We start from the raw sequence: 13,938 nt of genomic DNA on the forward strand, positions 1-13,938 counted from the left end.
GCTTTCTAACTATCAAACGTAATGAAAAAAATTGGCTTGCTTGATATTAGAGTCCAATAAAAATGTGATGTATAATATTTAGCACTATTTTTTTTCTTTCTTTTTTTTTTTTCAAACTTCTGCACAACTATTAGCATATAACTATGTATTGCATGTCCATGTCCAGGTGTTGGCAGGAGTGGCCTCTGCAGGAAGAGGCCGTGGGTTGCCCTGTGCCAGACATGCCCAGTTCCATCCCTTTAAGCCTGACAGTTCAGTCAATTTTCTACCCAAGCTTTTTCCCACTTATCAAGTCCATATCTCACCAGTTTGGCTGTATGTATCCACACCTGATGTGCTACACATCCACACACATACTTTGATGTCTAAGCTCTTATTATAGTCATGGCAGAATCACTCAACTCCCTCCATTAAGTCTAGGAAGTGAATCAGCTCTGAAGTACACATTTACTGGGAGGTCAGCTGAATCTTTTGCCAGACTCTGCTGACTGCATTGAGTTGGCAATTCAGTTGCCCACACACAAGCATCCAGTATCATCTGAGGTGACCTCCAGCTGGCAGCCCAGAAGGCTGTGGGTTTCCTGTAGTTCCTCATATCTGTCAGCCTTACATGTCTGTTTGGGATTCCCAAGTGCATCTTAAATGGCACTAGATGCCTGTGTTGGGCAACTGAATTGTACCCTCCATCTCCATCAAATACAATGGGAATTTAGACACTCAAATCAGATTTAGGTCCCTAGAGAGCAGACAGATAAAGTCAGGTGTCTTCAGTTCAAACTAAACCCCAAGCAAGCTTACACCTTCAGCTGTTTAGGGAAGCACCAACACATATCGGGTTATTGTGGACCAGGTGTAGACATTGAAAACACATTTTCTGAGGCCTACATCCATTCACATTGTGCCATCTGATCTGAAAAGCCAGTGAGAGCTGTGCTTAGTCACCATATTCCATGTGAGGAAATTAGGAGAAAGCCTATCATCCCCAAACTATTGCAGGTATGCACACATACACCAGCCCAGTAGGGAATATAGGAATGACTGAGTACTCTCAAAGACAGGGTTGAGCTGCCCAGCCTGAACTCATAATAGAGTGTGATATAGAACAAACTGAAGAGAAAAGAGAGCTGACCATACAAGAACAAGCTATGGACTAGTAGCAGCACCTCTTTTCCTATGAATCTTCTAAATAAGGACAATCCTTATGTGATGTAATTGTAGAAAATGTTTCTCTGAAGACCAGGAAGCCACATCTTTCTTATCACCTTTGTCTAAGGAAATCCTTTATCCTTACAAAAAAAGATATGCAATTATTTTTTCAAAGTAAAATGAAATCCCATTTTGTCCCACTTTCCACTGAACTCCATGCTTTTAATTCCTCATTTTGAAATGTCTTCAAGAGCTTTCCACATTGCTGAAGACAGATTTAGTGAGACTGTAATTCAGTCTTTTTTCTCCTCTTGAATATAAGTTGTACTTAACAATTCCTGTTCTCCAATTCTGACAGTACCAGACCATGACCTGATAGCTGTACTGCAAATACATGCTACCAGGCCTGTGATTTCTTTCAGGAATGTGGAAAACATGTTTGATTAAAGTGCTTCCAGGTTTTGTCAAAATGGAAATAAAAGCAATTTCATTTTCTGTAACTTCTTTCTCCTTACATATAGTTTTCCCTTCACGATCAATATTGTTATTAAAACATAGTAGGGGAATAAGCACTTACGTTCTCAGCTACTTCTGACCACCTGAGAAGCCCCAGGTTCTCTGTAACATTTAAACATAGCTGTGACTTGTGATTTTGGGGGGAACAACAAAATTCCATAGTGGAAACCAGAAACACAGCAGGATTCTTTACTCAGCACAAAAGGATACTAAATATTTATTTTTAGGCAAAGAAACCCAAACCCTAGCTGCCTAGTAGGTAAAAGCTTTTTTGAAGGTACTTGTCTCTCAGCATGAAGGCAAGACGTTCACCTCCAGGGCACTATTCATCACAGACTAAGGTACAATAACTAAGAGAAGCAGAATGAACTGTCTTCCAGAGGTATGTTGGTTTGGGTTTGTGTGGTGGGGTTTTGGTAGCGGGGGAGGGGCTGCAGGGGTGGCTCCTGTGAGAAGCTGCTAGAAGCTTCCCCAGCTCCAAGTTGGATCCACCCCTGGCCCAGGCTGAGCCCATCAGTGACAGTGGTAACACCTGTGGGAGAACAGATTTAAGAAGGGGAACCCCCAGTGAGTGAGGGGATTGGGATGTGAGAGGAACCCCTCTGCAGATCCTGAGGTCAGTGAGGAAGGCAGGGAGAAGGTTGATGCCCCCGCAGCCCCTGGTGAGACCAGACAGCAGGCTGTCCCCCCCCAGCCCACGGAGGGGAGTGGGGGAGCAGATGCCCCCCTGCAGCCTGGGGAGAGAGAAGCCCATGCCGGAGCAGGGGGATGGATGCCCCACAAGATGGCTGCTGCTCCATGGGGAAGCCCGCGCTGGAGCAGGCTGGGACTGAAGGACTGCAGCCCGGGGAAAGGACCCAGGCCAGAGCAATTCGTGGAGGAATATCTCCCACAGGAGGGACCCCACAGTGGAGCAGGGGACAAGTGCAGAGTCCTCCTCCCCCTGAGGAGGAAGGAGCAGCAGAGACAAGGTGTGAGGAACTGACCCCAACCCCCATTCCCCGCCACCAGGGGGAGAAGGTGGAGAGAACTGGGAGTGGAGTTGAGGTGGGAAGGAGGGAGGGGTGGGGGGAAGCTGTTTTAAGATTTGGGTTTTACTTCCTAATATCCTTATTTTGATTTGATCGGTTGTAAATAGAATTGATTTTGGTTTTTTTCCCCAAGTTGAGCCTGTCTTTTTGCCTGTGACCATAATTGGTGAGTGATCCCCCCCAGTCCTTGTCCTGACCAACGAGCCTTTCTTTATATTTTCTCCTCCTCATCCCAGTGGGGGCTGAGGAGTGAGCGAGCAGCTTCATGGTGCTTTGTTGCTGGCTGGGATTAAAACACAACATATGTGCAAAGGAAGCTTAGATTGTTTTGGACTAGCTGCCTAAATTTGAAGTACCAAGTCAGATGAGATGACACTATACTGACTATAGGTCCCTACACTGTCCCTATGGGAAAGATGAGCTTATAAACCGATGCATATGAGAATTAAGTACAACATCAAGGCACATAAATCGGAATATAAATCCCCATACTGGAGTTCAACTATTAGTTTCACTGTGGCTTTGAAAACCAATGTGGCACCTTTACTGACACTAATTATCGAAACTTGATGAAATACCTCAGGAATGGTGGCACTGTTTGGACAGTGTCCCTGTGCTAGAAAGGAGTCACTCAAAGTGAACAGAAAAACACTGCTGCCTGCATGTGAAGATTTTCAGAGGAGGTTTCCAGTATGATCACTGACCAGGCTCGACCATTTTGCTAGTTGATGAGATCTGACAAGCTCACAGCCCAGCGTAATACTGCTTCAGGCTATACAGCTGGGACTCAAACCTGGATACTTAGTTTCTGCTCCTGGTTTTCATTGGATCCAGGTTAGATATACACATCCAGTGCTAATATTCCTAACTTCCTGGTATTCCTAGTCATTAAGAGGCAAGTTTAATACCATTTCTCAAAGATTTGACCTTTGGGCAATGCAATTGATTACATGTGCTGCCACTCAGCACAAGGATGACTCTAAGTGTGGTTTTCCACTCAGTAATCAAGGATTTCCATTCACTCCTCTGTTAAATGAGACCATTAAGAGAAATGTAACTCACTAGTTTATGCCACTGTCAGCGAGGGAAAATTGCTTTTAAATCTCTGACCCCTCAAAATGAAATTGTACCCTGGAAAGAGATTTTGTTAAACAAATTAAATAGAAAAACAAAAGACAGTACGTGATTTCCTTCTGCCATCTCTGAATTGTCACAGATCAGACTTGTTCAGCTTTCCTGTACAAAATCTTTGCCTTTGAAATACTGAATCCAGACCACCATGCATAATGTTACTGATATTCCCAAATCTCGATACAGTCCCAGTGCTGCATACCACCAAGGTGAACAATCAGTAAAGACTACAGCCTACCCACTCATCTTTTCACCAGCCAAAACAGCTTCATCAACAATGCCTCACCACGAAATTTGCTCCCAACCCTTCCGTCATATCCTTCCCTTCTCCTTCACTCTTGCCCTTTCCATTTCCTCGAGTGATTTGTGCTTAAATAAAAAGTAAGCTCACAGTAGACAATTTTAGATTTTTTTTTTCCTTCCAAAAATCCTACTAGGCATGGTTTATAATAAAAGAAAGAAAGATTAAGCTACCACCTGGCTGAGTCAACTCTCTCTTTTTGATGGTACAAATGAAGAAATGTTCAGTTGTGATTACAAATAGCCTGAAAGATTTTACTTTCACATGCAAGAGCACCCAAGTGCATGACATCCAAAAGCTCTAAACAAACTCTTTCCCAATAAATATTTGATTATACAGATCCATTATTTACAGAAAACAAAGATAGGTTTAAATAAATGTTATGGCTCAGACCTCAATGAGGTTAAGTTGCTGCATTCACGCAGCTCATCTATCACTTGGACTGCCGCTGACTTGAACACCATTTCCTATGGTAAGCAGCTGTTTTGTAAATGGGCTGCATTAAAATACAGTAAAAAAACACACACAAACAGAAGTTGCTTCAAAATAAAACACTCTTAAATCTGAAAACTCAGTCTGTCTTTCATAGGGAGCCAGCAGAGCAAGGAAAAAAGCAAGCATAAGTTTTATCCCAACCACCTGCTGCTGCTGCTGCTGACTATTTGTCGAGGGAAAGTAAAGGGCGAAACAATTTAATTGTTCAAAAAACTGCCCTGGACAGCCTTGCTCGCTGGCCACAACACACTGCCAAGACAAAATGAGCCTGATAGTAGAGGCAGGCATGCAGCAAGGGTTGCTTCAAGGCTCTGTAGCAATACAGACCATGCAGGGGCACATCTGAAAGGCAATACAAGCAAACATCCTTATATGGTAGATTTTGAGCAATCTGGGCAAACAAATTAGCGTGATCATTATAAGGGAATGGACTGCGGCTGCAGTGTTGCTGGCAGCCATGCGTCAACGGAGGAGGACTGAGAGATTGGAATTGAGAGTGAAAATGAAAAGATATGGCTTAATGGGAGAGGGAAGGGGTGGAAGGAAAGCAAGTGCTATAGAGGAGAAATTGCTTTGAAATTGAAGAAATCAGTTCTGAGTGGGAAGCCCAGGCAGAGGTTTCTCAACTGAGCTGGGGTGAGTGTGTTGCTGCGGACTGAGAAACAGCAAGTAGAAAGGGAGTGGAAATTGATTGTTTTTTGAGAGATTCAGACAATTTGGAGAGGACTTCTTTTACTAACTGAAGATCACGGCACGGAATCGTGAGGACTCTGGATGGCGGCAAAGTTTCCTTCTGCTACTGAAGAGGGGGATTAAGGCTCAGTCGTGTAATTACACAGTCACTTCAGTAATGGCTTTTGCTTGGAGTCCTTACAGAGCTCTGAGTTCCTATTGCAGCTTTAATTCAGCTCCCATCACTTTCACAGGCAGAAACCGCCAGAAGAAAGAATAGCTTCATAATCCCTCGAATAAAACTTCCAAGTGCTAATTACCCAAAGAAGAAGCAAACTCAGCCACGTTCACACTGGCAACAGACACAGCTAAGCAACAGCAACATGAGGTTGATTGTATATGTTGCATCTTATAGTTAGCAGTAGATTGTCATTACATCTAAGTCACGAATCTGCCTTATGAGCATTTAGCCTCTTCTTGTCCTAAGAGATTAAGTAGCTACAAAGCTGCTTATGCATCAAGATATTCCAACCATGCCAGTCCACCACGGCTTTGCAGCATGTTGGGTGGCTGCTGCTGGAGACGTTAGGGTGCAATCCCATTGTATTGTGGTGCTAACTGGCTGTACGCTGTAGTTTTAAAATGATTAGCTTTAAAAAGGTTTAATGGCAGTGTAAGTCAGGATCTTAGGGCATACCCATAGGAAAGAGGAGAAGACAATCTTCATTATCATAGTATATTTAAGTAGCAAGTGCTTTAAGAGGCTAGCACGCCAGGAAATTTCAAAGACTCCGAGAAGGTGATTTTTGAAACTCAAATTTTCCTTTGTTTTTAAAATACCAATAAGTTATTTGTGCAAAAATTGAAGCCAGTCCTTTATTGGTGGTCCCCAGGCAGTAAGATCTCTCTGCAAATGTCACAGATTTATGAGGCTTTTTTCCTTAACGCTCCAGCCTTCAAAGTGCCTCTCTGTGTATCCCTGAAAGCCAGACCCAGGAATTGCTTCTTTACAGGAAAAAAACTCATTGTTCTTAGACTACACAAGTGGGTCACTGAACTGTTGCTTGCCTTTGCGATGCCAGTGAATCCAAATTAGCTTGACTTCCACAGAGGATATAGGGAAGGAAAGCAACCAGCATTAATCAGAGCAACACAAGCAGCTCTTCCAAAACAAATTAGCTTCAACAGTCAGCACACAGAGTCCTTCAGTCAGTGTGGCCAAGCTGAACTTAGGCCAAACTTTGCGTCAAAAAGAGTAACTGGTTTAATATGTATCCGTGGAGTCTGCGTTTGTTTCTTTTTCTTCCTCTCAATCCATCTGCAGGAAGCTATGAACAAACTGAGCAAAGTAAAACTGCTCATCTTGTTGCAGCCAGCCCCTCTGTGTGATGTTCAGCCCACTTAAGTTAATCTCAAAGGCAGGCACTGAGACCATCGGGTGTCTAGATCTCCCCTTTTTTTCGATAAAGGGGTAGGTGATAGAGATGGGATTCATTTTCCCTTGAAATGTTTGCGATGTAATTGCTATCATCTGGACTTTATAGACAAAGGAGAGAACAGACTTCTCCAGAGAGGCAGCCATCAGACCTATGTCAGACATCTCCTGTGAGATGAGACAAGGCGTGGGCTGGAAGAAATTCCTCCTTCTGGTTGATGTAAAGGGAGTCCAGACACTTAACTCAGACATACATGTGTCCACCAAACATATTTGGTCCAATAAATCCCTACTTTCCAGAGAGCAATTTGACCCATGTTAAAATAGGTGTTTTAAGATAGGTGGGTTGAATCATTTTCTCTAGGGACATGGACAGTGACATTTCAGGAGACAAATCTGGGCCATTGGTATTAAATGGCAAGGGTCGTCATTTCTGCTTTAGGTCCAAGAGTTGAGAGCCTCACAGTAAACAAAGGCACCAAAGCAAGTCTACTACAAGAGATTACTTCTGGCTTCTCTCTGCCAGACTTGTTCGCCTCTCAGTCATCTTTTAAACTTGAATTTTCTAGTGAGAAGTAGGACAAGAAAGTAAAATTGTCAAGTTTCTGTGACCAAGAGGGGTTTTGTATGGGAGCAAGCCTCTGTTCCTCTGCTCCTGGTATCTATATCCAATATTTATGCTTTCATTTGCATTTTGACCCTGCATGTTCCTACAGGTAATGCAGTCGCCAAGCTTAACTGTTACCTGTAGTAAAAATAAGTTTAAGCGCAAACAATTATTCTGTAATGATAATAATTTAAAATGAGAGGAAAAAAACCTGCTAATAATTTAAAAAAAAAAAAAAAGTATTTTTTCCAAAGCTCTGACAGCTCCCACTAAACCTTTTATGCCTCTGGCATGTAATACCTTTTTTGCTCATGATTAATTACAAATTCATCTACCACATCCTGTATTGCAGCACAGATATAGCAAGTACCTCTCATCCAGTATAAATCAAGCAGTGCTGAAATCAGAACATATACAATGATTTACAATGGCTGGGAAAAATTTATGGAAATAAAGTGAATATGACATATATTTTTTCTACATCATGGATAGGCATAATGGGTATTGCTATTTTTCTATATGGTCCGTAGAGTCTCTGTAATATCTGACCGCCACAGAGTCCTTAGTGAATTTACTTGGCGAAGCAGGGAAGTGTTACTGTCAGGGGGTGAAGTCTACAGCTGAGAAGAGGGACTACAGGCAATAATGTGGATGCCAATTATGGTACCCAGCATGGACTCAGGGACTTCCTGTGGCATCTAAGATCAAGACCATAATGATAAATTGAAAACATCTACTTTCCTGAGCTGTCTGATCCTTCCTCTTAGAAGAACAGTGCCCAACCCTTCTTCTGAGACAAGCTGCCTCACGTCAGATGGAGACACAGAAGGGTTGCAGCTTGGTATCTCACCTCTGTATGGGGACCAGCGAAGAGTTATACCTACCTGCATGTACATGTCCATTGAAAAGGGGGAAGATGTGCAGGTCCATAAGGTAGGAGATGGGAGAGGACAGAGAGGAGGGAAGCAGAATCATTTGCAGAACCACCTACTGCTCCCTTCCCTGGGCTGAGAGCAGGGGCTGGCTGCGGGCTGCACGGAGCCCCACAACCTTGTCCAACCTGAAAACTGGCCACCACTACATCACTTACCATCCATTTCCCTCATACGTTCTTTATTATTGTTTTACAGTTTTTGAGGGGGGAGTGGTTGTTGAGGTTTGATTGTGGGCGGAGGAAGAGTTTAGATAGGGGGCATGAGAATTCACAAAAAGTAATAAAACACTACTGTTAGCACGCACACCTCAAGATGAAGGAGCACCTAACAAAATTTAAAATGCAGGCAAAGGAGCTCAGCAGGAAGATATTTACATGTGTTTAAACATTTCCATCATTTCAGGGAACTTAAATGCCTTATTTTGTACTAGTTAAAGAAAAGCTATTTACTGATGCTTTGTTATGTTAATGTACAGGTTGGAACTGGTATGCCAAGTTGTATTGGTGAAGTGACTGCATTGCATTATATGCAAACGTTATGTTAAATCTTCAGTAACTTAATCTTTATTCCTGACAGAAATCTGTTCATTAAGGTCTATGGTAGGTCTTAAGCTTGAGTGTTTCAGCAAAGATGACATTTCTGATTTCTCAATTTATGTATATATTTGTTGATATACTCATATAAATACTACACACACACATGCACATATACATATAAATAGGAATAAATAACAAATGTATGTAAGCCAGTCTGCATTTACAGGACAATCATACTGTACTAGAGGTTGTAGGTAACAGCCAAACAGATTAATGAATTGGCAGTTTAACAAAAGAAGGAAAATGACTCAGTAAGATTTATAAAACAGTCTGTGCTTTTGATCTCTGAGCAGCACAGAAGAGTACAGAGGGAATTTAAAGTGTATAAAACTATGGCAGCTCCCTTGAAAGCAGTTCACCCACAAAGCCATCTGGCTGATTGTTCTCCCAGATCCATCCTAGATATTTCTAAAGCAGCCAAAACCACACATATAACCTGGAAGGATGGCCTATACTCGCACTGTATTAGGTGTATGTATGCGAGCGGCACCAACATCGCTTCCTACAAAAGCCCTTGAGGGATATGTGACCTTCTTGTCACATTATAGAGACAACATCCTTTCAGATGTAAGATGAGCAGATAATCACGGCACATAACAGAGGAGGCATCATATGTCATTTGACAAACCCCAGACAGCAGGTCAGCAACCGAAGTCACAAAAACTTCACCTCATTTTCTGTCCATATCTCAGGGAACCTCATGAAAGAGGTGACAAAGAGCAAGCTGGGATTGCATGCACTTGTCTAGTCATTCTCATCCAGTAGTGTACAGGATAGCTACCTGTCCTCTACAGGAGATCTGGATTGCACTTTTTCTTTGGCAGCAGAAGTTTCTGAAGTGGTATTTGTCTATACAGGCTTGTTTCAAGGGCAAGGGAGACTGTGTTTTCCCATAAATACCAGTCAGCACACATTTTTCCCCTAGCAGCAGTTGAATTGCTAAAACTGGCTATATCTTCATCTTGATCAACATATCTGAGGAATAAAGGGCCTCCTAACTGGGCAGGCTGTTTCAGCAGCTCCTGCTGGCTGAAGAAAGCAGATCCTTTACACTGTGCTGCGTTCATTTTCTGCCTGACTACTCTTTGACCTTCTTAGCCAAAATTGTCATTAACTCATTTGCAGGTTTGCAATCGGCTCTACTGTCAAGTATTAAATTTATTCTAGTCTCATTTTAGACTTCATGCAGTAAAACCGCAACAGGCTATTTTCAAAGCAAATGCAGGATTACGTGCAAGGTGACACACATTACCTTGAATATATGTGCCTTTAAAACCAAAATGTAGCTGAAGACCACACTTAGTTTCTGCAACATCAAAGTTCTACAAAAGTTGTTCTTATTATCCACAATTGGCAAAGTACGTTTCACCAGAAAATGAGCTGTAGATAATTTTAAAATCACATAACTCTTTTCAGTGGAGTAAAATGCCTGTGGCTCTTATTCCTTTGGTCTCGAAGTTTGCCCCGGACCTTCAGAATTCATTGTGTCCAAGGACCAACAAGGAGGACCTCAGCTACAGTTTGTCATAACAAGACTCCAAATACATGAAACTCAATTTGGACTTCAACAAACTGATTTATGATTGAGGAAAAAAGGAAACTAGCAGCTTTTGTTCTGTTAATACAATGCAAGCAATAACAATTTTTTCTTTGTTCGCTCTCCCCCACCACCTTCCTCCCTAGGAATTACTAGCTGTAAGCATCAAAGAGTTCTTTCTGGTCAAGCTATTTTCAAAAAGATTAATGTTTTGTGTGTGTGTGTGTTTTATTCTTGCATCAATGAAGAAAAAGAAAAAAAAACAACCAAAAAATTGACCTTCAAATTGCCTTTAAAAAGTGCTGAATGCCATTCCCATAGCTGTTATTCACCAACCACATCAAGTCTTTCAACAACTCAGTTGTTCTTAAAAAGCACTGTTGTCTGATTATAGGGAAACACTCCAATAAGAAGCACATATTCACTTAAATGATGCACTTTTTATGAAGTCTTTCCAAGAACAACAGTAGTGAATTGTTGAGTTTCCTACTGGGAAATGTGTCTTTAATATGCAGATCTCTTAATGACTACTGTAATGCAAATTGTCAATGCTACAGTAATTTCATCATATATATAAGAAAAAAGTTTAGCTCTTACTTAGAGTATGCTTTATCATCTTTCCAGGTAGCACAAATCCAATGCAGCCCATGTGCCATGTGGTTCACAGCCGCCAAGTGTTCTCTTTATTTTAAATACTATTACTGAATGTATCCATAGGGTTTTTTAGACCCACTTACTTGGTGCTGACTGGCTTTTGCCAACTGCTCATTGGCTGATTCTACATTAGAAGATGCAGTCTCAATGTTGGCTTCAATACTATCTGCAAATTAAGATAATAGAAGATAATTACAGGGTACAAACCTAAAACAAAGACTTTATACCAACAGCAATTCAGCAATTTACTCATGGGCATAAAGACATCAGCAGCCTCTTGTTTGCAAGCTGTAGTACTACAGGGAATTAGGAACATCACCCATTTTGATGAATACCTAACCCATCAGTCAGAGGCAGTATGACTGACAGCTCTCCATGTGTCCCCAGACAGGACGGAGGTCAGCAACTCATCCCATTCCCACTGAAACCAATGGGAAGACTGACAGAGAATTCAAAAGAAAGAAGGTCAAGACTGGTAAATGGACTAGATGAGAGTTAAATTACAGAAAGGGCATAGCAGACTGTATCTAAAATTATCTCATTATTAGAGCTCAGGGATAAGTTTCATCTGAGTACTTGTGGGTTATTGACCATCCCCAGGTGTCTGTACTTAAGCAAGTCACCTCGGGCACTATCACCATCATCAGAGAGCAAGTCCATAGTGTGCAATTCATCCCACTCTACAGTAGCTGCCTGCTGCTGATCATATTAGACAAATCACAACCTAAACTCCTGGATGACATTTCCAAGCTGCAAGGGAGGTCTGTACAGATGGCTCAGATTGAGACACATTGCCTGTACCTAAAATTAAGGGAGAAGAATCTCACCCTAGATTGCTAGGTATGATGTGGGGGGAAGCTGGAGGAACCATGAGGAATCAAAATGCGACTAAAAAAGAAAGATTATCAGCTACATGTTGCAGCTGGCAGCTCCCTGCTTCCACCAAAGACAAGTATTCACTTTGACTCCAGAGCGGTGCTTAGAAAGCAAGTCACCTATGGTATAAAACCTGCAAATAAGGGTTTGCGTTTCCAGCAGAAATCTTAGAAATCTTGACCAGCTTGTCCCCTAACAGATGTGCAGCCAATAATTCCTGGCCACAATGGAAGATCATGTGCACTTGGTCTGCTTCTATGTGTTTTCAAGCAGATATGACACCATGGAGTATATGGAAAGGATCAGGAGGAATTCAACCACAGGTAGAAATTTGAGAATAAGGTTCCAGGGATTCCTCTAATCCTTAACAAAATTAATGGAAATTCTTCAACTGATGGTATTAGGAGTCAGATTAGGACATGCCACAGAAGATTTAAGTAATTTATTCTTTTGCTTTTGAAGGAAAGAACACTAATTAGTCTGGCCACTTTTGTGATGGGTAAAGAAATGAGGGTTTGCAGATAAACTGTGGAAAGTGGTTGTGTTTGGGTTTTGCCATTTTTAAGTGAAACAGTGTTGCAAGTCTGTTAATGTAATTATGCATTTCTGATAAGACAACTTAAAAACAAAAGAGCAAAGAAACCACAAACCAACAGAACCGTGGAATAAACAAACTTCACCTTAACACTTAGAAACCTGTTAAAAGTCTTGTATTACACCTGGGAGAGATGGTTTTCCATTCCTTTTATGTAGTAAAAAACTACATGGCCAGCACTTTTATAGATTGATATAGCATCATTTTATTGGCTATATCCTATGCTTCTCAAACCATTTTTATTAAGGCTTTCACACCGTGGACCTTGGTTGGCATCACTGACCTCTGCCCAAATCTTTTTCTTGCATTCAGGACTCAGCAGGAAGAGACCAAAAGGCTTCCAAGGAACTCGACCTCTGTCTATGAAGAAATATCAAATTTTCTTCTACAGAGCCTTAGAGGAGCTGCATCCACACACATGCACACACCAGTGTGACAGCCTTGAAGAGTTGACTTCCAGTATTGCATTGAGCTGAAGGCATTTCTGGGAACGTGTCAGATTTTTCTTTTCAATAAGCGGAGAAAAAAATGGTGCTGAATTACCAGAAATGATGAACAGAAAAATGATTGGCATGACAGCACACTGCAGCGAGCAGCATTTTTGCCATGTGAGTGGATCTACCCAGGGTCTACCTCAAACAGGTGTGCCTGAGAAACAAGGTGTTTCTTCTGAGCGAAACGTGGTAGACAGATTTCAACCTGTCACTTGATAATAATCTCCACAAGTGCTATCACTGTCAATTGGTATCACACTTCTGTTTAAAAAGAATAGATGTCCCAACTCCAAGGCTGGCCCTGATGTCTTTCCATCCAGACATTGAGGCTGACCCACAAATCAGTAATTGGTCATTCTATATATTATTTTATACGAGTAGCAGTAGAGGCACACTTGATGTTTTCTGGTTAGAATTGAGAAACAGCTGAAAAGTGGGCTAGATTGGCTTTGTAGGACAGGGGAGTGCTTTCTTTCTGTGTTTGCACGTTAAGACAGTGCTGTGTAATTGGCAACTACAAGCCCCAGTCCAATTTCCAGCACTGTGTATATAAACCTCCTTGCATATGGAAACAAAGGGCATAAGGCAGAGAACCCAAAAGAGTTAATACATCATTAACACAGACGTGATTCATCAGCCAGAATAACTTGTCACTCACCCAAGGTGACAAATTCTTAGTTGCCTAGTTGTTGACAAGTATTTACTTGTATGTTTAAGCATGACTACATGATACATAGTTAAGCAGATTGGTTTCACCTAAAAATATTTTTATACATTCTGTGGAAGTCCATAAGAACTTGCCACTGGGACAACACCAGTTTGCACCAATTGAAGTTCAGATCCTGACAACTCAAAGCTCCAACATGCCATAGCTTTCCTACAGCCAAGCTGTTACACATGTTAGGGAGAAAAGTAGG

General features: G+C 41.7%; 1 protein-coding gene across 1 annotated transcript in view; it reads right to left on the bottom strand.

Annotated features, from left to right (window-relative positions):
• Nucleotides 1-13,938, bottom strand: part of TSNARE1 (t-SNARE domain containing 1) — a 306,679-nt gene that overhangs the window by 101,626 nt on the left and 191,115 nt on the right. Inside the window, exon 10 of the mRNA XM_010584213.1 lies at nucleotides 11,140-11,222. Within this exon, the coding sequence (XP_010582515.1) occupies nucleotides 11,140-11,222 (83 nt within the window). The remainder of the gene's footprint in view (nucleotides 1-11,139; nucleotides 11,223-13,938) is intronic.

The sequence above is a fragment of the Haliaeetus leucocephalus genome, unplaced genomic scaffold (genome assembly GCF_000737465.1).
Source record: "Haliaeetus leucocephalus isolate CR32 unplaced genomic scaffold, Haliaeetus_leucocephalus-4.0 Scaffold953, whole genome shotgun sequence".
In the NCBI taxonomy this organism is placed as follows: Eukaryota; Metazoa; Chordata; class Aves; order Accipitriformes; family Accipitridae; genus Haliaeetus; species Haliaeetus leucocephalus.